The 25,366-nt window shown below is 43.6% G+C and overlaps 1 protein-coding gene across 2 annotated transcripts in view; it reads right to left on the bottom strand.

The window, feature by feature from the left end:
• Positions 1-25,366, bottom strand: part of Ca-alpha1T (Ca[2+]-channel protein alpha[[1]] subunit T) — a 658,731-nt gene that overhangs the window by 612,351 nt on the left and 21,014 nt on the right. Inside the window, exons 3-5 of one of the 2 annotated variants that reach the window (XM_070088225.1) lie at positions 20,079-20,176; positions 19,392-19,566; positions 2,867-2,905 (exon numbers count right to left, since the gene is read on the bottom strand). In XM_070088225.1, the coding sequence (XP_069944326.1) occupies positions 2,867-2,905; positions 19,392-19,566; positions 20,079-20,176 (312 nt within the window). The remainder of the gene's footprint in view (positions 1-2,866; positions 2,906-19,391; positions 19,567-20,078; positions 20,177-25,366) is intronic. The other variant, XM_070088226.1, reaches the window with a different exon arrangement.

Raw genomic sequence — 25,366 nt, 5'->3', positions numbered from 1 at the left:
TTGTTGTTGGTTGAGGGGTGGTAATCAAGTGTTGTGTTGTTGTTGGTTGAGGGGTGGTAATCAAGTGTTGTGTTGTTGTTGGTTGAGGGGTGGTAATCAAGTGTTGTGGTGTTGTTGGTTGAGGGGTGGTAATCAAGTGTTGTGTTGTTGGTTGAGGGGTGGTAATCAAGTGTTGTGTTGTTGTTGGTTGAGGGGTGGTAATCAAGTGTTGTGTTGTTGTTGGTTGAGGGGTGGTAATCAAGTGTTGTGTTGTGTTGTTGGTTGAGGGGTGGTAATCAAGTGTTGTGTTGTTGTTGGTTGAGGGGTGGTAATCAAGTGTTGTGTTGTTGTTGGTTGAGGGGTGGTAATCAAGTGTTGTGTTGTTGTTGGTTGAGGGGTGGTAATCAAGTGTTGTGTTGTTGTTGGTTGAGGGGTGGTAATCAAGTGTTGTGTTGTTGTTGGTTGAGGGGTGGTAATCAAGTGTTGTGTTGTTGTTGGTTGAGGGGTGGTAATCAAGTGTTGTTGTGTTGTTGGTTGAGGGGTGGTAATCAAGTGTTGTGTTGTTGTTGGTTGAGGGGTGGTAATCAAGTGTTGTGTTGTTGTTGGTTGAGGGGTGGTAATCAAGTGTTGTGTTGTTGTTGGTTGAGGGGTGGTAATCAAGTGTTGTGTTGTTGTTGGTTGAGGGGTGGTAATCAAGTGTTGTGTTGTTGGTTGAGGGGTGGTAATCAAGTGATGTGTTGTTGTTGGTTGAGGGGTGGTAATCAAGTGTTGTGTTGCTGTTGGTTGAGGGGTGGTAATCAAGTGATGTGTTGTGGTAATCAAGTGTTGTGGTTGAGGGGTGGTAATCAAGTGTTGTGTTGTTGTTGGTTGAGGGGTGGTAATCAAGTGTTGTGTGTTGTTGAGGGGTGGTAATCAAGTGTTGTGTTGTTGTTGGTTAAGGGGTGGTAATCAAGTGTTGTGTTGTTGTTGGTTGAGGGGTGGTAATCAAGTGTTGTGTTGTTGTAATCAAGTGTTGTGTTGTTGGTTGAGGGGTGGTAATCAAGTGTTGTGTTGTTGCTGGTTGAGGGGTGGTAATCAAGTGTTGTGTTGTGTTGTTGGTTGAGGGGTGGTAATCAAGTGTTGTGTTGTTGCTGGTTGAGGGGTGGTAATCAAGTGTTGTGTTGTTGCTGGTTGAGGGGTGGTAATCAAGTGTTGTGTTGTTGCTGGTTGAGGGGTGGTAATCAAGTGTTGTGTTGCTGGTTGAGGTGTTGTAATCAAGTGTTACGTTGTTGTTGGTTGAGGGGTGGTAATCAAGTGTTGTGTTGTTGCCTGTTGAGGGGTGGCAATCAAGTGTTGCTGGCTAACGGGTGGTAATCAAGTGTTGTATTGTTGTTGGTTGAGGGGTGGTAATCAAGTGTTGTGTTGTTGTTGGTTGAGGGGTGGTAATCAAGTGTTGTATTGTTGTTGGTTGAGGGGTGGTAATCAAGTGTTGTGTTGTTGCTGGTTGAGGGGTGGTAATCAAGTGTTGTGTTGTTGCTGGTTGAGGGGTGGTAATCAAGTGTTGTGTTGTGTTGTTGGTTGAGGGGTGGTAATCAAGTGTTGTGTTGTGTTGTTGGTTGAGGGGTGGTAATCAAGTGTTGTGTTGTGTTGTTGGTTGAGGGGTGGTAATCAAGTGTGATTGTTAGCTCGGTTGATAGCGTCCAGAGCTCCATTAAGGACCGGCAATCGCTCCCCAGCACGGGTGAATCACCGGGCATGTTCCTTACACCTGCTGCCTCTGTTCACCTAGCAGTTATTATCACATTCAGAACTAAGCACTAAACCCACCAGGGTCATTTCGCCTAGCATAAATTAGGCCCCTGGTTGTTAGCCGATTGTTATGGGTCTCACCCCGAAGAGACTAAAACACCCTCAATGGAAAGAGGACAGTTTAGATGGCGCACTGGACTTTAATGGAGTACCCTGGGTGGCTAACACTAGTTTTTAGTTTTTCCGCCTGAGTGGCTAGTTTATTGTGCACCCCTTGATCATCCTGTGAGCCGTAGCGAGAGGGAAAAAAAACGATTGCAGACGTTACAATGGGTCTTTGTCAGATCCCACTGAGAATAGTTACATCACTAGAAAGAAATACTTGTCGTTTTGTATTTTACAATTCATATAGGTATACGCCAGTAAAGTAAGAAATGCAATCTAAATATCTAATCGCATTTTTTTTACTATTTCTACATAATGTTTCTGTACACAGTATAGTTGGGAACGCAATCTAAAAAAATACATATTACCACTAAAACTAAAAAAAAATTGGTCATAGATGTGTTGCAATCTTTATAAAGACGGTTTGTTGATATAGTCGATGCAAAATGTTGAACATTCAAAGAGTAAAATATCAAAAGAAAATGTTATGTCTGGTAACTGCCGCTCACACTGCTCAATATATGCACATAAAAAAATAAGAACTAGTAATACCGATGCCACTGATATCAATATACGACATAATAAAACTAAAAAAAATAATTAAAAGCTTCCTGGTTAAACTGTAAGAAGACACAAGCATAACACCTGCATCTAGGACCTGGGACATCCATTGTGCTCGTCTCAACCTCCAAGTAAATAAAATGCATAAAAACGTGGAATAACTTATCTCCGTAAATTGTCGTTACACTTATACGTCCAGATTTTTTTTATTTAATAATCTCTCCAACCATTACATCATCACCTCCATACTTGTTTTTATTTCTCCTTAAGTTGTCCTGTAACATTAATTCTTAATTTAATGTCTTTCAGTAAATGTTTAATTTTTAGTAAAGTCTGTATTACAATATTATGTATATTGGATCAGTTAATTAATGAACTACCTTCTTCAGCTGTTATGGTGGTTCCTTCTTAGTTTATGAGATATTTATCTTACTTTTTTGCCTTGTTGATTTCAACATAAAATGGTTTTAATCTGAAAGAAACAATAAGTCAAATAAATTGGTGTGCTTCAGATGGTGTAAGTTTACAGAAAAGAGTATGAAGGAGCCATGGTAGGTCTGCTATTGTCAACACGAATGGCTCCACCACTATGTCAACAAGAATGGCTCCACCACTATGTCAACAAGAATGGCTCCACCACTATGTCAACACGAATGGCTCCACCACTATGTCAACACGAATGGCTCCACCACTATGTCAACACGAATGGCTCCACCACTATGTCAACACGAATGGCTCCACCACTATGTCAACAAGAATGGCTCCACCACTATGTCAACAAGAATGGCTCCACCACTATGTCAACAAGAATGGCTCCACCACTATGTCAACAAGAATGGCTCCACCACTATGTCAACAAGAATGGCTCCACCACTATGTCAACAAGAATGGCTCCACCACTATGTCAACAAGAATGGCTCCACCACTATGTCAACAAGAATGGTTCCACCACTATGCATGTGATAAATGGTTTAGAAAACCTACAAGTTGAAAAATGTGACACTTGTGCAACATTTGGTAATATTTATTGAGGAAATATTTCGTCACACAGTGGCTTCATGAGTCCAATGCAAAGAAGAATGGTAGAAATGGAGTAGTAGTTTGAGGTAATCAGTCCCTCAGCCTGGAATCGATGTGTTTAGTCCATCCATCTTGATTGATGGACTAAACACTTCGATTCCAGGCAGAGGGACTGATTACCTCGAACTTCTAATCTTTATTTACCGTTCTACTTTGTACTGGACTGATGAAGCCACTGTGTGGCGTAATGTTTCCCCAGTAAAGATTCCCGAATGTTTCACAAATGTCTCATTTTTCACTACTCTGCATACACCACTAGTATATTTAAATGGCATACAACAGCGACGTGTTGATGAGTAAAACAATGTCTGACAGTGTTCCACTTGTTTCTTACTCATCATACGCCAGTATATACATTCAAATATCCTGTTTGTAGATGAATATACTGAATTCAATACTGTAACTAATATATATACAATATGCAAGTTGAATCATTATCATCATAGGAGTCATGCTAAGTAACTAGAACATCATAACAATAACGAAGATGGGAAACTTTATGGAAAACACTCAAGTATAAATGAAGCAGGTCTTCACATTTTTTAAAATATTCCTGAAATATGAAATAATTTAAAAATGTAAAATAAATTCGTATTTTTTTCATTACACATATAAAAAAATAATGATTTACAGTATGGCAATATATAATGAAATAAAAAAAAGTGCTGGTTTTGGCAAGTGCATTTCAGATATAACTACACCAAAAGTCGTCCAAAATTAATACATGCACGTGAAGATATTTTAAAAGTGGTGGACGACTAACACAGGAAAATAACTATACATCAAACATACGAGTTACGTAGTACTTTGTTAGGTACTTTAAACAGTACTTTGTTAGGTACTTTAAACAAATAAGACTCACATAGAAATATTTTACAAACATGAAGACAACACAAATTTCAGCGAGAAAAATGCAATATATATATACGTGTATATATATAAAGTGGTGGCGAGACAAGAAAATTCATAGAGCATGAGAGAGCATGCAGTAACGAGTGAGAATGCAACATTGCAACATATAAAGTACAGGAGCTATGACTCGACCCCGCAACTACATACAGGTAAGTACATGACAAGCTCCTAGACTCAAAACACAACACTTCCGGTGACACTCAATATTAAGCACGAGACTCAGATGTTAAGGAGAACATGACTTAAAAAAGTATACCTGCCTTGCTACAAGAATAAAATAAAAAGTGCAGAAAGTTACACTGAATTTGAAAGCAGCCAAGACGAGAACTTGCTAAAGTGTCCTTAGTCACAGAGTACCACCATAGAGGCTTCTCTTGCCTGCTCCAACACTGTCACTCTCACTAACCAATAATCTCTTAAGTTAACTTAAATCCCTCGTGGATAACATGCCATATATGATCAATGAATATATATTTACTAAATAAGACAAAAGATTAACGCTAATATACAAAAAAAAAAAAAAACACGAAAATTTAAGCTAAAATAGGCTTTAATGGAGGATTCAAGAGCAACTTTATGCCCCAACGATATACAATATAATGTTTATTCTCACAAAAAAAATTACTCGGCAGACACCAAAATATATAATATAAATGTCACATCCAGTGACAAGTCTGTGATACACAGCATAAAGTGCTGACACTAGGAAGACTACCGGTAGGGTGGAGCAAACTGCTGGTCACTACATTAGTCCAGCTGAACACTGGCTCCCTGGTGACATTATCATCCACCCCAACACACCTCACAACACTCACCTCAAACTTTCTTACATACGCCTCTTAATACATCTGAAAAAAATCATGTTTGTATATACAAGCAGATTTATTACGAACTTCAGTTATTAGGTATCCCCAGAAGGGACTCGATAAGTGGAGGACAGAATTTTTTTCTTTCTCCAACTTTTCGTTATTATTTCGCGCATAACACAAAATGGCCTCTTTCGATCAGTTTCAACTTTTCAACGCTGGTATACGGTATCTAGGTTAAGATTCTAGGAACAATTGGCATGTGTGAATGTCTTATGACCAAGATGTAGGAACCAGTCCTAGCAACCTGGAATGGCTCTAACAACTTCCAAAACCCTCTGCAGCGTAGCTTCATGCGTTCCACAAAAGTTAGTTTTACCTCCTAATTCCATGACGGCGGAGAGTGAAATTCAAGTGTGCAGGTGCACATCTGCTAATTTTGTGTGTAAAACAGTTTGAAACTAAGATTCCCGTTTGATATTGTTAAAAATATCTGACTCTACCTCTTCTGAATGGCTTCAATATTTAGGTGATACAACTTATGATCAGTATAGTACCCATTAAATTTATTGTGCAGGTAAATTTGTTAGTGTATTAAATTAGTTCATAAAACCTGGAATTGCTGGAATTCATGCGATAACTGGAGAAGACCTCTTCTAGTCGACTTAAAGTTTAACGTTAATCATGTAATGATGAAATTTTTAAGTGCTGATGTGTTTTCATCACAGGAAGTTTTCTCTCGATTTTAGAATGTGTAAGTTTTATTAATCAATTTTATTGATCAGAAGTGACAGTGTTTGATTTTATTGGGTTATCCTAGGCTAAATCTAGACAATGTGCTTTTATGCGGCTATATGGTCTGCGACCTCAAGATACCGTAAAAAGAAATTATGTTCCTAAGACTATTAACTTTTTCACTTAATTAAATCTGGTCAGTCTTAGAGAAAAGTTTAGACTGATACTCCCCTGTGTAGGTTCAAAACTGTTTTTTTATAAAGAAAATGTGAAAGCTGAAATACTGTTTTCATGCGATAATTTCTGACTGTGGCATTTGATTAACTTCAACACTTCAGCACTGATAACTTGGTGATGCAACTTCTGAGCGGCTTCAAGCTTAACGTGTTTGTGTATTTTAGGACATTGATCTTTCTGAGTTAATAAAAGAATGCCTCTTCAGTTTAGATACAAGGCTGGTGTTTCTTAGTGGAAGGTTTGAATTAGGTCTGGGTGTCCCGTAGCTCAGTTGCTAGTGCACTCAGCTCACACATTGAGTGTTCGTGGTTCGATCCCCGGTACGGGTAGAAACACTGGGGCGTGTTTCCTTAAGACACCTGATGTCCCTGTTCACCTAGCAGCAACTAGATACCTGGATGTTAGCCGACTGGTGTGGGTCGCATCCTGGGCACAAAATTAATCTAAGTTGCCAGAAATTCTCTGCAAAACCAGGGGCTTTCTATATAATATGTCGCTGATGTCAGCTAGGCCTGTATAAGGTATATCATGTACTTATAAAAATAAAGATTATTAAAAGTATGCCCTAATTTGCCATTTTATTGAAGAGATTGGGATATTAGCTTCCACATGATGAATTGTGAAAGTCCGTTCCAGTCAGCTTCAAATCTTCAACGTTAATATTCAACCGCAGTACACACTTGCACCGCACGCTGCACATATCTCAACACTTACTAACAACTTAACGTACTTCAGTCAACACACTTGTTCACTAACAAAATAACTCAAAGGCACACAAACAACTTTTCTACTACAAAGACACAACAACCAGTTGTGCAACAAGCGGAAAAAAACAAATATAACAACAGACAACAGAGAAAAATGATGGTAAATTTGTCTGTTAATGAAGAACTGGTTATCGATAAGAATCTCATCAGCAGCTCTCTTTTTTAAGAATGTGACCTGAGAAGAGGAGGTCACAGGCAAGGAAAAAGAAAAATATAAATTCAGAAATTGTTAGAAAGGAGAAAATAAGCTTCTTCCTTATCCATCCAGCTTCCTCCCGTTCTCTCTCTGACATACTGGTTCACCAGTGTGGTCCCGGAGACCAAGTCTGCACATCTCGGTACATCCCTATTATTAAACAAATACTCAAACATAGCACAAATGCTTTATTACGCCCAACATTTCGGGTAAAATAAATTGATTAAAAATGACATGCAATTTATTTTGTTTATGATCGCTAATTGGCAATTACAAACAAATATTAACGATAATCGTCCCTATGGGCATTCAACAATATCCACAACCCAGCCAATCCATCGGTTACTAACCCCTGTTACTGACCTCTCACTCGCTAACCTATGTATTCAATATATCAGTCAGGAATGAGGTCACAGGCCTTTCTCAGATGGTGACCCGTCACGGTGACCTTTGTCTTAACTCCTGCCGACGTACCTTTACCATTGTTAAAAATATCCCTGACCTCAATCAGATTTTCCTTCCTATGAGGTCAATGAAAAAAAGCCTCTGGAAGCAGGCACAATGTCACTCTCTTCTTTATATGGCAGGAGCTTGTGCATTCAGTGCTATTAATGGCTCTACCACCATTAAAATGGTTCTACCATCACCGGAATGGTTCTATCATTAAAATGGTTCTACCATCACTGGAATGATTCTATCATTAAAATGGTTCTACCATCACCGGAATGGTTCTATCATTAAAATGGTTCTACCATCACCGGAATGATTCTATCATTAAAATGGTTCTACCATCACCGGAATGATTCTATCATTAAAATGGTTCTACCATCACCGGAATGGTTCTATCATTAAAATGGTTCTACCATTACCGGAATGGTTCTATCATTAAAATGGTTCTACCATCACTGGAATGATTCTATCATTAAAATGGTTCTACCATCACCGGAATGGTTCTATCATTAAAATGGTTCTACCATCACTGGAATGATTCTATCTGTTACAAAAAACGCGATTCTAAAAGCTTAGAGATCTCCAGTGAATACTAGAAAGGACTGCCCTTCTAGCATCCAGCCTGTTACTGGGTTTTCGTAACAAGTAGTCAGTATCCTTGTCCAATTATCCATTAAAATTCTGTATTATTCAATAGTGCTTTAGGATTACAACTGGTAGGCTACTAACTAGAGAAATTAAAATTTAATAAATTTATTAAGTAGTAAATTGTCTAGAGGTATATTATCAAATTAAATTAATTATAGCAATCAAAATAAAATAAATCTCTCGAGTTCAATATTATTGTGCTGAAAGCACATATCACATTTATAATTCTTAAGTACCGTCAGGTACAATAACATTTAATAAGATATTACAAATATGTACAAGTGTGTGTATGTGTGTAAGTGCTCTTAAGTAGTTAGCCATGTCTCAAGACTCGAATAAGACTTAAACAAGTGACTGACAAAGTCCTCAAATAAACTAACTTCTTGACTGACTGGCAACCCGAACAGTCTGCTTGAACAACAAAGAATGCTAAGCCCAATAGCAATGCAATATCAAGCGACTGCGACACAGAATCAGGAACTGGGAAATAATATAACGACACTAAGTAGGGACCATCAGCAGATCCTCCACAAAAGTTACAAACCTCCCATAATACTGAATCTTTGTTCAGCATAGGTAAAACTGTGACTGTGACAATACACAGGAACCAGTACAAAATTAGGTCAGAAGCTATAGCTAAGGACCTGAGATACTCAGAGTGTCTATGTGACACACAACCTCAGTACAACGTCGAAAATCACTAAGTCTATACAATGTTCTGAGAACAGAGTTCTACAGAACTAACAAGAATAATGAGACAGACAATCTGTCCAACCACCAAGCGAGTCTCCAGCAGACTCAGACAGACAATGTCCAACCAGCAAGCGAGTCTCCAGCAGACTCAGACAGACAATGTCCAACCAGCAAGCGAGTCTCCAGCAGACTCAGACAGACAAGCTGTCCAACCAGCAAGCGAGTCTCCAGCAGACTGTCAGACAGACAAGCTGTCCGACCAGCAAGCGAGTCTCCAGCAGACTGACTACTTTACTAGAGGTGAGGACACCCCCCCCTCGATCACGTGATAGCTACGTGGACAACTGCAGCTCAGAAGCCGGCAGTATAACGAGCGACAAGCGATAATTACAGTCGTTTGACAATCAAGCCTAACTGAGCACATTTTATATACATCCTAACAACATAAGCTAAATAACAATATAAAAGTCAAATAATAATATAAAGTCATACATTTACGATTTAGCTATTATCGCAAATATAAGCAATATAAAATTAAATGAAAAGATAATATACATTACATATATACATAATCATTGTAACCCATTCAGGGGTTGCAACACCCCCCCCAACACGACAGAGGGTCGCACTAGGAGTTGCATGAATGTCTCACATTATTTCTGATTACTCATATCAATATTATATAATATTATAAATATTACTGAGTCTCTCTCTTGTGCCAAGCACCTCTACAATTTCACAGCGTCCGTCACTAGGATATGCCCCTAGTTCTAGGGCAGTACACAGTATCGTTCTGCATACTCGTGGTTATATACATCAGTGTAGAGACAGGATAGCATAGACGAGCAGGGCACTGAGGCTCTTTCATAGTAGAGGAGACTGCATTCCACTCTTAAGTAGTGGTTGTGGAATGCGAGGCAGTATGAACATCTGAGTATGAAACAGCTTAAGGTGTGTAGTGAAGGGGGGGGGGTCTGCGGCAGGACAGTGTTGCGTCACGCAGTACCATCTCCCACACGACACTACCCACTCAACACTCAGCTTATGTCTCCTTACCACACACATCAATACTGTGAATATATAAATATAATAATTAGACATGACATGAGTATACATAGTTAATATGGGCTGGATGGATTAAGTTACTTTACTGAATTTGACATAGCAAGTAACAAAAGGTATTTGGGCATAAAATTACGTTAATTTAATGTAATTGATAATTATTAAGGACGAGACAGAGCGTCAGCAATTACATTACAATGACCACTTATGTGTTTTATGCTAATAGAATATGGTTGGATTCTGAGGGCCCACCTCATGATCCTAGCATTTTTACTTTTCATGGTATTAATATAGGTGAGTGGATTGTGGTCTGAAAAAACGTTAATTTTAAATGGGGAAGTGCCCAAATACACGTCAAAATGTTCCAAAGACACCACAAGAGCTAGAGCCTCTTTCTCAATAGTGGCATAATTTTTCTGGTGTCGTTTAAGCTTAGATGAATAGTAACATATAGGATGGAGAATATCAGTGGATGTTGACTGTTGGAGCAGCACAGCACCCACTGCATAGCCACTCGCATCTATATGTAAAAAGAAGGGAAGATTGAAATTAGGACTCTTCAACACAGGAGCAGAGGATAGCAAGCGCTTCAACCTTTTGAATGAGTCTGAACAATCTCTAGTCCAGATGAACTGAACTTTGCTACTAGTAAGCTCAGTGAGAGGTGGAGGTGTGTGTGCTGGCTTGCCTGTCTCTTGACACACGTGGCAACGTCGCACATGATCAGCTACTGTTTCCTTCATCTTTGGCCAAGTAAAATGTTTTGCCAGTTTACCGAGTGTCTTCTTGACACCCAAATGTCCTCCTATGGGACTATTGTGAGCAAAATCAATGGTTTGTTCACGAAATGTAACTGGTAACACAACGAGATGCTTGACTGTCGTGGAAACACTATCAGCTGACAACTTACATGTATTTTTCTCCATCAAACCTCGCAAACTGTTCCTGAGAGATAGGACCAGTGGGTAATGGAGGAGTAGGGAAATTAACATGGTCTGGACGGTCCTTAGGTCGGACACTTGGTCCAGCCGTCTCTAGAGTGTCTAGATCTGGTCTAGGATAAGTAAATACAGATGTAGTATACACGGTACTAGTATTAGGCTGTCATCCAACCAGCTACACTCTGTGCTATAGTGTCAGTGAGGCGGGAAGGTGTGAGCGAGAACTGAGCTACACTAGGCTCAGCCATTAGGCTCACTTCTGCTCTAGTTGCTCTTTCTTCATCAAATAGAGTCATACTTCCTAATTGTGACACTAGGCTTTCTGAATCTGAATCATAATCAGACATCTTTGTATGAGCAGGAAACAATATATCTTTAATTAATGCTCTGACAGTTTCAGCGGTGTAATTCCTGTTATACGTCACACCGAGATATTTGGCTACTTGCCAACAAGTCTGAAGTTTTAATGTACTTAACTCAGACAAAGTCAGAGTATCAATTAACTGTTTCACTTTGGCATACATCACGAAAATAATTGTACTACGAGAGAGTGATTATGGGAAACTATAATCCTAATAGGAATTTTAGTGTTGGTTGTCTTAGAGTTAGAACTCATAAACAGTATTTCCATCTCCTTGGATCAAGAGACTCAGTCAGGTACATACATCCACCTGGTATGTTGTACAAGACTAAACTCAAAGTCTTCAGATTAGGAAAGTACTCAGAGTGTTTGACCATAGATTCACTAGTATGTCAAACTGGACAATTTCTCCAACACCTTGGATCAAGAGCATCCCGGACAGGCCCCCATTTGTTACAAAAAACGCGATTCTAAAAGCTTAGAGATCTCCAGTGAATACTAGAAAGGACTGCCCTTCTAGCATCCAGCCTGTTACTGGGTTTTCGTAACAAGTAGTCAGTATCCTTGTCCAATTATCCATTAAAATTCTGTATTATTCAATAGTGCTTTAGGATTACAACTGGTAGGCTACTAACTAGAGAAATTAAAATTTAATAAATTTATTAAGTAGTAAATTGTCTAGAGGTATATTATCAAATTAAATTAATTATAGCAATCAAAATAAAATAAATCTCTCGAGTTCAATATTATTGTGCTGAAAGCACATATCACATTTATAATTCTTAAGTACCGTCAGGTACAATAACATTTAATAAGATATTACAAATATGTACAAGTGTGTGTATGTGTGTAAGTGCTCTTAAGTAGTTAGCCATGTCTCAAGACTCGAATAAGACTTAAACAAGTGACTGACAAAGTCCTCAAATAAACTAACTTCTTGACTGACTGGCAACCCGAACAGTCTGCTTGAACAACAAAGAATGCTAAGCCCAATAGCAATGCAATATCAAGCGACTGCGACACAGAATCAGGAACTGGGAAATAATATAACGACACTAAGTAGGGACCATCAGCAGATCCTCCACAAAAGTTACAAACCTCCCATAATACTGAATCTTTGTTCAGCATAGGTAAAACTGTGACTGTGACAATACACAGGAACCAGTACAAAATTAGGTCAGAAGCTATAGCTAAGGACCTGAGATACTCAGAGTGTCTATGTGACACACAACCTCAGTACAACGTCGAAAATCACTAAGTCTATACAATGTTCTGAGAACAGAGATCTACAGAACTAACAAGAATAATGAGACAGACAATCTGTCCAACCACCAAGCGAGTCTCCAGCAGACTCAGACAGACAATGTCCAACCAGCAAGCGAGTCTCCAGCAGACTCAGACAGACAATGTCCAACCAGCAAGCGAGTCTCCAGCAGACTCAGACAGACAAGCTGTCCAACCAGCAAGCGAGTCTCCAGCAGACTGTCAGACAGACAAGCTGTCCGACCAGCAAGCGAGTCTCCAGCAGACTGACTACTTTACTAGAGGTGAGGACACCCCCCCTCGATCACGTGATAGCTACGTGGACAACTGCAGCTCAGAAGCCGGCAGTATAACGAGCGACAAGCGATAATTACAGTCGTTTGACAATCAAGCCTAACTGAGCACATTTTATATACATCCTAACAACATAAGCTAAATAACAATATAAAAGTCAAATAATAATATAAAGTCATACATTTACGATTTAGCTATTATCGCAAATATAAGCAATATAAAATTAAATGAAAAGATAATATACATTACATATATACATAATCATTGTAACCCATTCAGGGGTTGCAACACTATCATTAAAATGGTTCTACCATCACCGGAATGATTCTATCATTAAAATAGCTCTACCATCACTAAAATGGTGAAGCTGGCACTTTGAATAATCTGAGTGCCAGCTTCACCTGAATGTAAAATTTGCCTGAGTGTCAGCAACACCTGAAGCGTCAGCAACACCTGATGTGTCAGCAACACCTGAAGCGTCAGCAACACCTGAAGTGTCAGCAACACGTAATATAACAAACAGGAGAGTGACGGGGAGGAGGAGAACTAAAATAAAAATTGGCGAGTGGTAGAAAAAAGGATGAAGGATAAGATAAAGGATAAGATAAAGGGGAAGGGAAGAGAGGGATGATAAATGATGTGATGTAACGTGACACTGTGTATGTGCCCATGTACCACGCGCTGACACATGTCAGTGTTAATATAGGACTCTTGAATACTACCTCATCTCATACAGTGATGGAACAACAGAAACTGACACATGATGTAATGGAATATCAGAAACTGATACAGTAGTGAAACAAACTGATACATACAGTAATGGAACAACCAGCAATGATACATACTGGTCGCTGCCGAGATAAAGTAGTCAGAATTCAAAACGTCACAATTAAGTCAGTTTACAATATTTTTTCAGTTGACCTTCTGTAATTACATTGTTTCTAATGTTCTATAATCCTGCAAACATGTTTTCTACTTTTACAAACTAGCCAGAGCAGGTATGGCGCAGCTACCAGCCATGTAGTGTTGTACAAACTGACATCGAAGTAAGAAAACAATGCATTAGCGATGAAAGCTGAAAGCCAATCAGAAGAGTCATTTCCAAATTATCGCCCAGAAACCAGTTTTTTTTTTCAATACAATAGCATACCGTCACCTACACTGCCGAACATCAATCCAAATCTTCGTCTAAGCTACACCAGCGTTGATCTATCGTTGGTCAAAACAGCTCACAAAAGGATTCTACAGTTATTACACAGAATCCAATATTCTAATATATTTAAGAGAATTGACAAATTGGGACTTACATTTCCCACTACCAAGATGAACCTTCCTTTGAGGAACCTACACCAGCACAAAGTGTGAAGCTGATTACATGAAGCATTCTCCAGTTATAACCAAAAAATCAATTTTTAATTACTTTAGAAAATTGACATATTGGTAGCTATGCAGCCTTTTTCTTAAACTGCATCAACCTCTATAGCTTGTAACCATTCAGAAGATGATTTCTCAAGTTATCGCACTAAATAAACAATTTTTTAATAAACATGACAATTTAGCATCTACAACTCCAATAACAGTCAGAACAATACTCTAATCTAGGATATAATAGTTGTGCAAGTTAAAAGCCCATCAGGCGAGGCGTTCTTTAGTAATCCCACAGAAACCTTGGAGGAAGAATATCTGAAAAAAAAACCTACTACCACCACAAGTCTGAAAAATGTTAGAGCTTGGAAAGAGAGAAACCTGAAAAAATGGGAAAAGTAGTTAAGAAAATATGAGGGAGAGAAAAAGGAAAACATCAGGAAAGACTCTTAAAAAATACATGTCAGAGTCCCGAGATTAACATGATCTCTAAGATCTTGTGCGATGTGTTCACCTTCACCATACACCCTCATACACCACACAACTATCACACCCTCATACACCACACAACTACCACACCCTCATACACCACACAACTACCACACCCTCATACACCACACAACTACCACACCCTCATACACCACACAACTACCACACCCTCATACACCACACAACTATCACACCCTCATACACCACACAACTACCACACCCTCATACACCACACAACTACCACACCCTCATACACCACACAACTACCACACCCTCATACACCACACAACTACCACACCCTCATACACCACACAACTACCACACCCTCATACACCACACAACTACAACACCCTCATACACCACACAACTACCACACCCTCATACACCACACAACTACCACACCCTCATACACCACACAACTACCACACCCTCATACACCACACAACTACCACACCCTCATACACCACACAACTACCACACCCTCATACACCACACAACTACCACACCCTCATACACCACACAACTACCACACCCTCATACACCACACAACTACCACACCCTCATACACCACACAACTACCACACCCTCATACACCACACAACTACCACACCCTCATACACCACACAACTACCACACCCTCATACACCACACAACTACCACACCCTCATACACCACACAACTACCACACCCTCATACACCACACAACTACCACACCCTCATACACCACACAACTACCACACCCTCATACACCACACAACTACCACACCCTCATACACCACACAACTACCACACCCTCATACACCACACAACTACCACACCCTCATACACCACACAACTACCACACCCTCATACACCACACAACTACCACACCCTCATACACCACACAACTACCACACCCTCATACACCACACAACTACCACACCCTCACACACACACACAACTACCACACAACTACTCATACACCACACAACTACCACACCCTCATACACCACACAACTACCACACCCTCATACACCACACAACTACCACACCCTCATACACCACACAACTACCACACCCTCATACACCACACAACTACCACACCCTCATACACCACACAACTACAACACCCTCATACACCACACAACTACCACACCCTCATACACCACACAACTACCACACCCTCATACACCACACAACTACCACACCCTCATACACCACACAACTACCACACCCTCATACACCACACAACTACCACACCCTCATACACCACACAACTACCACACCCTCATACACCACACAACTACCACACCCTCATACACCACACAACTACCACACCCTCATACACCACACAACTACCACACCCTCATACACCACACAACTACCACACCCTCATACACCACACAACTACCACACCCTCATACACCACACAACTACCACACCCTCATACACCACACAACTACCACACCCTCATACACCACACAACTACCACACCCTCATACACCACACAACTACCACACCCTCATACACCACACAACTACCACACCCTCATACACCACACAACTACCACACCCTCATACACCACACAACTACCACACCCTCACACACCACACAACTACAACACCCTCATACACCACACAACTACCACACCCTCATACACCACACAACTACCACACCCTCATACACCACACAACTACCACACCCTCACACACCACACAACTACAACACCCTCATACACCACACAACTACCACACCCTCATACACCACACAACTACCACACCCTCATACACCACACAACTACCACACCCTCATACACCACACAACTACAACACCCTCATACACCACACAACTACCACACCCTCACACACCACACAACTACCACACCCTCATACACCACACAACTACCACACCCTCATACACCACACAACTACCACACCCTCACACACCACACAACTACAACACCCTCATACACCACACAACTACCACACCCTCATACACCACACAACTACCACACCCTCATACACCACACAACTACCACACCCTCACACACCACACAACTACCACACCCTCATACACCACACAACTACCACACCCTCATACACCACACAACTACCACACCCTCATACACCACACAACTACCACACCCTCACACACCACACAACTACCACACCCTCACACACCACACAACTACAACACCCTCATACACCACACAACTACCACACCCTCATACACCACACAACTACCACACCCTCATACACCACACAACTACCACACCCTCATACACCACACAACTACAACACCCTCATACACCACACAACAACCACACCCTCATACACCAAACAACTACCACACCCTCATACACCACACAACTACCACACCCTCATACACCACACAACTACAACACCCTCATACACCACACAACTACAACACCCTCATACACCACACAACTACCACACCCTCATACACCACACAACTACAACACCCTCATACACCACACAACTACCACACCCTCATACACCACACAACTACAACACCCTCATACACCACACAACTACCACACCCTCATACACCACACAACTACAACACCCTCATACACCACACAACTACCACACCCTCAAAGACCACACAACTACCACACCCTCAAAGACCACACAACTACCACACCCTCATACACCACACAACTACCACACCCTCATACACCACACAACTACCACACCCTCACACACCACACAACTACAACACCTTCATACACCACACAACTACCACACCCTCATACACCACACAACTACCACACCCTCATACACCACACAACTACCACACCCTCATACACCACACAACTACAACACCCTCATACACCACACAACTACCACAACCTCATACACCACACAACTACCACACCCTCATACACCACACAACTACCACACCCTCATACACCACACAACTACAACACCCTCATACACCACACAACTACCACACCCTCACACGCCACACAACTACAACTCCGTCATACACCACACAACAACACCCTCACACGCCACACAACTACAACTCCGTCATACACCACACAACTACCACACCCTCATACACCACACAACTACAACACCCTCATACACCACACAACAATAACACCCTCATACACCACACAACTACAACACCCTCATACACCACACAACAATAACACCCTCATACACCACACAACTACAACACCCTCATACACCACACAACTACAACACCCTCATACACCACACAACTACAACACCCTCACACACCACACAACAACACCCTCATACACCACACAACTACAACACCCTCATACACCACACAACTACCACACCCTCATACACCACACAACTACCACACCCTCATGCATCACACAACTACCACACCCTCATACACCACACAACTACCACACCCTCATACACCACACAACTACCACACCCTCATACACCACACAACTACCACACCCTCATACACCACACAACTACCACACCCTCATACACCACACAACTACCACACCCTCATACACCACACAACTACCACACCATCATACACCACACAACTACCACACCATCATACACCACACAACTACAACACCCTCATACACCACACAACTACCACACCCTCATACACCACACAACTACCACACCCTCATACACCACACAACTACCACACCATCATACACCACACAACTACAACACCCTCATACACCACACAACTACAACACCCTCATACACCACACAACTACCACACCATCATACACCACACAACTACAACACCCTCATACACCACACAACTACAACACCCTCATACACCACACAACTACAACACCCTCACACAACTACCACACCCTCACACACCACACAACTACAACACATTCACACACCACACAACTACAATACCCTCATACACCACACAACAACACCCTCATACACCACACAACTACAACACCCTCATACACCACACAACTACCACACTACACAACTACCACACCCTCATACACCACACAACTACCACACCCTCATACACCACACAACTACCACACTCTCATACACCACACAACTACCACACCCTCATACACCACACAACTACCACACCCTCACACACCACACAACTACAACACCCTCATACACCACACAACTACAACACCCTCATACACCCCACAACTACCACACCCTCACACACCACACAACTACCACACCCTCACACACCACACAACTACCACACCCTCACACACCACACAACTACAACACCCTCATACACCACGCAACTATCACACCCTCATACACCACACAACTACCACACCCTCATACACCACATGACTACCACACCCTCATACACCACACAACTACAACACCCTCATACAGCACACAACTACCACACCCTCACACACCACACAACTACAACACCCTCGCACACCACACAACTACAACACCCTCACACACCACACAGCTACAACACCCTCACACACCACACAACTACAACACCCTCGCACACCACACAACTACCACACCCTCATACACCACACAACTACCACACCCTCATACACCACACAATTACAAGACCCTCACACACCACACAACAAGACCCTCACACACCACACAATTACAAGACCCTCACACACCACACAACTCCCCCCCCCCACACACACACCATGAAAGCAACACTGCAAAATCAACTCACTCTGAGATGGCAGTGATATTCTTGGGCAGGTCTATGAAGCAGCGTTGACGCAGGATGCCCGCCCACAGCTGCACGCCCACGATGCCGAAGATGAAGAAGACGAAGAAGCAGAGCAGCAGCACGTTACCCAGCATGGGTAGCGTGTCCAGCAGCAACATCACTAAGATTCTCATACCTGGTAGTGGTGGTACAACCACGCTCTTAGTCAAGGTGGTACAACCACGCCCTTAGTCAAGGTGGTACAACTTAGTGACAGTGATACACTTCTATAACATCTCTAAAATTCTATAATTCTTAGGAAAACATCTGCCAAATTTGACTACAAGTCTCCACATGTCTAAAAATCAGATTAATACACATCACTGTTAATTAATGCAAAAGGTTATTTAAAAAAATAAGACGTTATCTTAACAAATCATGGGATATGAATTAATATTTCAACACAAAAATGAAAAATAATGTGGTGATTGTTTGGTTAATGGGGATTGAAAGTCTATCAGCTACACGAGGGTCATTATGGCTGCACGTAACCTCTTCACCACTAGACAAGAATAATTTAATCCCTTGAGTAAGGATTAAAGTAAGCTCTCAGCCTATATACACTCAGAGACATACACCTTTCAGTGTATATAAATTGTAGAGTGGTGATGTGTACGTGCTTGGGATTCTGGCGTAGAGTGTACTCACTTGGGATTCTGTTGATGGCTCTGAGTGGCCGTAGGACTCTGATGGTGCGGATTGCTGACAAGTTCATGTTCTCCATGGCCAGGAAGTACTCCAGTCCCCTGTATGCATTACACTGATCAAGATCATAACACTAGACTTAAGATGGGTTAAAATAGGACGCAAAGTGAGCGAAACTGTCGGTGCGTAAACTGCGCCCAGATCGCTAACTCTGCACCTACGCAATTCTGTAAGTTTTATTTCAAATTTCGTACTTTTAGTGTCATTACCTTCAAAAAAATGATAGCCATATACTGATAGCTATCGACTATGAAAATAAATACCTGGGTTGTTATGCTATCGACTATGAAAATAAATACCTGGGTTGTTATGCTACCTGATCAACAATACTGATGGCAGTAGTAACGAACAACTGGTTTTATATTAGTTTTTTTTATGTTTGAGGAAGCCCCTGGGTGATAAATGAGAAATGCAGGAGCTATATACTGTATTTCGATCTGCATGTGAGATCCACTTCAACAGAGAGGACCTCAGTTAGTGATCCACTTCAACAGAGAGGACCTCAGTTAGTGATCCACTTCAACAGAGAGGACCTCAGTTAGTGATCCACTTCAACAAAGGACCTCAGTTAGTGATCCACTTCAACAAAGGACCTCAGTTAGTGATCCACTTCAACAGAGAGGACCTCAGTTAGTGATCCACTTCAACAGAGAACCTCAAATGGTGATACACGTCAGAGAGGACCTCAGTTATTAGTGATCCACTTCAACAGAGGACCTCAGTTAGTGATCCACTTCAACAGAGGACCTCAGTTAGTGATCCACTTCAACAGAGGACCTCAGTTAGTGATCCACTTCAACAGAGAGGACCTCAGTTAGTGATCCACTTCAACAGAGAGGACCTCAGTTAGTGATCCACTTCAACAGAGAACCTCAATTGGTGATACACGTCAGAGAGGACCTCAGTTAGTGATCCACTTCAACAGAGGACCTCAGTTAGTGATCCACTTCAACAGAGGACCTCAGTTAGTGATCCACTTCAACAGAGGACCTTAGTGATCCACTTCAACAGAGAGGACCTCAGGTGGTGAACGTATTACGAAACATTCCTACACTTCAAATTTAAGTGCCTATCGGTTTACTCAAAGAAGCGTTCAATACACTTCATATTTACAACTCTCCCGATCTTTTAAAGTCGAGAGGCACATTACTGGATTTACGTTTGTAACATTACAAGTGAGGATAGAACTGAGCACTGAGCGGAGGGAACACACACACACACTCCCAGAACTGAGCACTGAGCGGAGGGAACACACACACACTCCCAGAACTGAGCACTGAGCGGAGGGAACACACACACACACTCCCAGAACTGAGCACTGAGCGGAGGGAACACACACACACACTCCCAGAACTGAGCACTGAGCGGAGGGAACACACACACTCCCAGAACTGAGCACTGAGCGGAGGGAACACACACACACTCCCAGAACTGAGCACTGAGCGAGGGAACACACACACACTCCCAGAACTGAGCACTGAGCGGAGGGAACACACACACACTCCCAGAACTGAGCACTGAGCGAGGGAACACACACACACTCCCAGAACTGAACACTGAGCGGAGGAAACACACACCCAGAATTGATCACTGAGCTGAGGGAACACACACACACGCTCCCAGAACTGAGCACTGAGCGGAGGGAACACACACACACACTCCCAGAGCTGAGCACTGAGCAGAGGAAACACACACACACTCCCAGAACTGAGCACTGAGCGGAGGGAACACACACACTCCCAGAACTGAGCACTGAGCGGAGGGAACACACACACCCAGAACTGAGCACTGAGCGGAGGGAACACACACACCCAGAACTGATCACTGAGCGGAGGGAACACACCCACACTCCCAGAACTGAGCACTGAGCGGAGGAAACACACACCCAGAATTGATCCCAGAACTGATCACTGAGCGGAGGGAACACACACACCCAGAACTGAGCACTGAGCGGAGGGAACACACACACCCAGAACTGATCACTGAGCGGAGGGAACACACCCACACTCCCAGAACTGAGCACTGAGCGGAGGGAACACACCCACACTCCCAGAACTGAGCACTGAGCGGAGGGAACACACCCACACTCCCAGAACTGATCACTGAGCGGAGGGAACACACCCACACTCCCAGAACTGAGCACTGAGCGGAGGGAACACACCCACACTCCCAGAACTGAGCACTGAGCGGAGGGAACACACCCACACTCCCAGTAGCCTCACTGAGGCTACTAAACCGTACAATATCAGTCAGATTTACGAAATACAGAAAAAATAACGTGTTTAAGCAACGCGTCCAGATATACTGAGAATTTAGAAACGTAAATCTGTAACGTGGTATTCTAAGTCAAAATTACACGCAATTATTTGACATAACTTCAGATCTCAAATGGAAGACAAATTATGAGTGTTCTGGAGACTTTACTAAAAGTGAGGAAATAACTTAAAATCAGATTCAAAATATATGAACACATGGTCCCTTATACAGCTCCTCTACACAGTGTAATTTTTCGTAAATACGACTGAACAAGAACATTCGAATAGCCCATGGTAAGGCCCTCGTAGTACGTGATATTCAATTACCGATGCAATTTGTAATAGCATTTATGAAAAAATGCACTAGAGGCGCTTTATAAGAGAGTTGACTGCATTTCAAAAAAAAAAAAAACTTTACGAGTAGCCTAAGTTAGGCAAGGTTCATGAGGCCAGAAAGTAAGTAAGGGTCACCATAAACCTCTGTCTACCCTCCACCACAATATGGTGAGTCACTTGTTTGTACAATTTCAACCAGAAAACTCCTGTGATAAAGTGGCGACCGTATATCTGACGTCCCCTTCACTCACTATAAATAAAAAAGAAATAAGAGATAAAAAAAATATTAAACAATCAAATATACAGTAACACAAAATAAAGAAATATACATCATAAGGAATGCAAAAGAACCACGGGGGAGCTGAATGATAACTTTAGTGTTGCAATCAACACACCAAGAGCTTGCAATGTTGCACAAAAGAGGATGTAGTCCAAGCAAACACATCAGAGGAAGCGCCTATATTATATATTATACATACATTCAAGTACTGTATTTGTTTAAATAGATAAGGCCAAAACTAAACGAAATTTTGTCAATGTCAGAGACGGCAAGGACAGGGGAAAGGGCAAGTACAGGGGTAAAGGCAAAGGCAGGGACAGGGCAACTGCAGGGGCAGGGCAACTGTAAGGGCAGGGACAGGGCAACTGCAAGGGCAGGGGCAGGGCAACTGTAAGGGCAGGGGCAGGGCAACTGCAAGGGCAGGGACAGGGCAACTGCAAGGGCAGGGGCAGGGGCAGGGCAACTGTAAGGGCAGGGACAGGGCAACTGCAAGGGCAGGGACAGGGCAACTGCAAGGGCAGGGCAACTGCAGGGGCAGGGGCAGGGCAACTGTAAGGGCAGGGGCAGGGCAACTGCAAGGGCAGGGCAACTGCAAGGGCAGGGGCAGGGCAACTGCAAGGGTAGGGGCAGGGCAACTGCAAGGGCAGGGGAACTGCAAGGGCAGGGCAACTGCAGGGGCAGGGCAACTGCAAGGGCAGGGCAACTGCAAGGGCAGGGGCAGGGCAACTGCAGGGGCAGGGCAACTGCAAGGGCAGGGGCAGGGGAACTGCAGGGGCAGGGCAACTGCAAGGGCAGGGGCAGGGCAACTGCAAGGGCAGGGGCAGGGCAACTGCAAGGGCAGGGGCAGGGCAACTGCAGGGGCAGGGCAACTGCAGGGGCAGGGCAACTGCAGGGGCAGGGCAACTGCAGGGGCAGGGCAACTGCAGGGGCAGGGCAACTGCAGGGGCAGGGCAACTGCAAGGGCAGAGGCAAGGAGGATGAAAATATAGTGGAAACCATGAAGGAGGAGAGAAGCAACTGGTGGTGATACAGGTAGAGCAAGGTGATGGAGGGGGGGAGGGAGGGAGGTGATGGAGGGAGGGAGGGAGGGAGGGAGGTGATGGAGGGAGGGAGGGAGGGAGGGAGGGAGGTGATGGAGGGAGGGAGGGAGGGAGGGAGGTGATGGAGGGAGGGAGGGAGGTGATGGCGGGGGGGAGGGAGGGAGGTGATGGAGGGAGGGAGGGAGGGAGGGAGGTGATGGAGGGAGGGAGGGAGGGAGGGAGGGAGGTGATGGAGGGAGGGAGGGAGGGAGGGAGGTGATGGAGGGAGGGAGGGAGGTGATGGAGGGAGGGAGGGAGGTGATGGAGGGAGGGAGGGAGGTGATGGAGGGAGGGAGGGAGGGAGGGAGGTGATGGAGGGAGGGAGGGAGGGAGGGAGGGAGGTGATGGAGGGAGGGAGGGAGGGAGGGAGGTGATGGAGGGAGGGAGGGAGGTGATGGAGGGAGGGAGGGAGGGAGGGAGGTGATGGAGGGAGGGAGGGAGGTGATGGCGGGGGCAGGGAGGGAGGGAGGTGATGGCGGGGGCAGGGAGGGAGGGAGGTGATGGAGGGAGGGAGGGAGGGAGGGAGGTGATGGAGGGAGGGAGGGAGGGAGGGAGGTGATGGAGGGAGGGAGGGAGGGAGGGAGGGAGGTGATGGAGGGAGGGAGGGAGGGAGGTGATGGAGGGAGGGAGGGAGGTGATGGCGGGGGCAGGGAGGGAGGGAGGTGATGGCGGGGGGGAGGGAGGGAGGTGATGGAGGGAGGGAGGGAGGGAGGGAGGTGATGGAGGGAGGGAGGGAGGTGATGGCGGGGGCAGGGAGGGAGGGAGGTGATGGAGGGTGGTGATGGCGGGAGGGAGGGAGGTGATGGAGGGAGGTGATGACGGGAGCAAGGTGATGGAGGGAGGGAGTAAATGGAGGGAGGGAACAGCAGAAGACAATAAGGTCACTAGCGTCAAGATAAAACAGTGAACTGGGAAGAATTAGTGAAGCAGAAGAATGGAGACGAGGAGGAAGAGTAAGAGGAGGAGGGGGAGCAGTGAAAAGAAAAGTAAGATCAAAGAAGAAGGGAGGAGGAGGGGGGGAAAGAGGGGAAGGGGGCAGTACATGCTCTTAGATTTTTGTGAATGAATTGGTCGTCTTGAAGCTCCTGGTCCCTGGGGAGGGAGAGGGAGGGAGAGGGAGGGAGGGAGGGGAAGGACAAACACTGATGGAGTGGGGAAGCAGGGGAGGAGAAGGGGGAAGATTATTACACCGGAAGAGGAGAGAAGGGGAAATAGTAGAGGACAGAAGAGAGAAAAGAGTAAATAAGAGGAAGAGAAAGAGCAAGAGTATGGAAGAAGGGC

Source organism: Cherax quadricarinatus, chromosome 24 (assembly GCF_038502225.1).
Source record: "Cherax quadricarinatus isolate ZL_2023a chromosome 24, ASM3850222v1, whole genome shotgun sequence".
NCBI lineage: Eukaryota > Metazoa > Arthropoda > Malacostraca > Decapoda > Parastacidae > Cherax > Cherax quadricarinatus.
The sequence above is the reverse complement of the archived record's forward strand: the minus strand, read 5'-3'. Positions and strand labels throughout refer to the sequence as shown.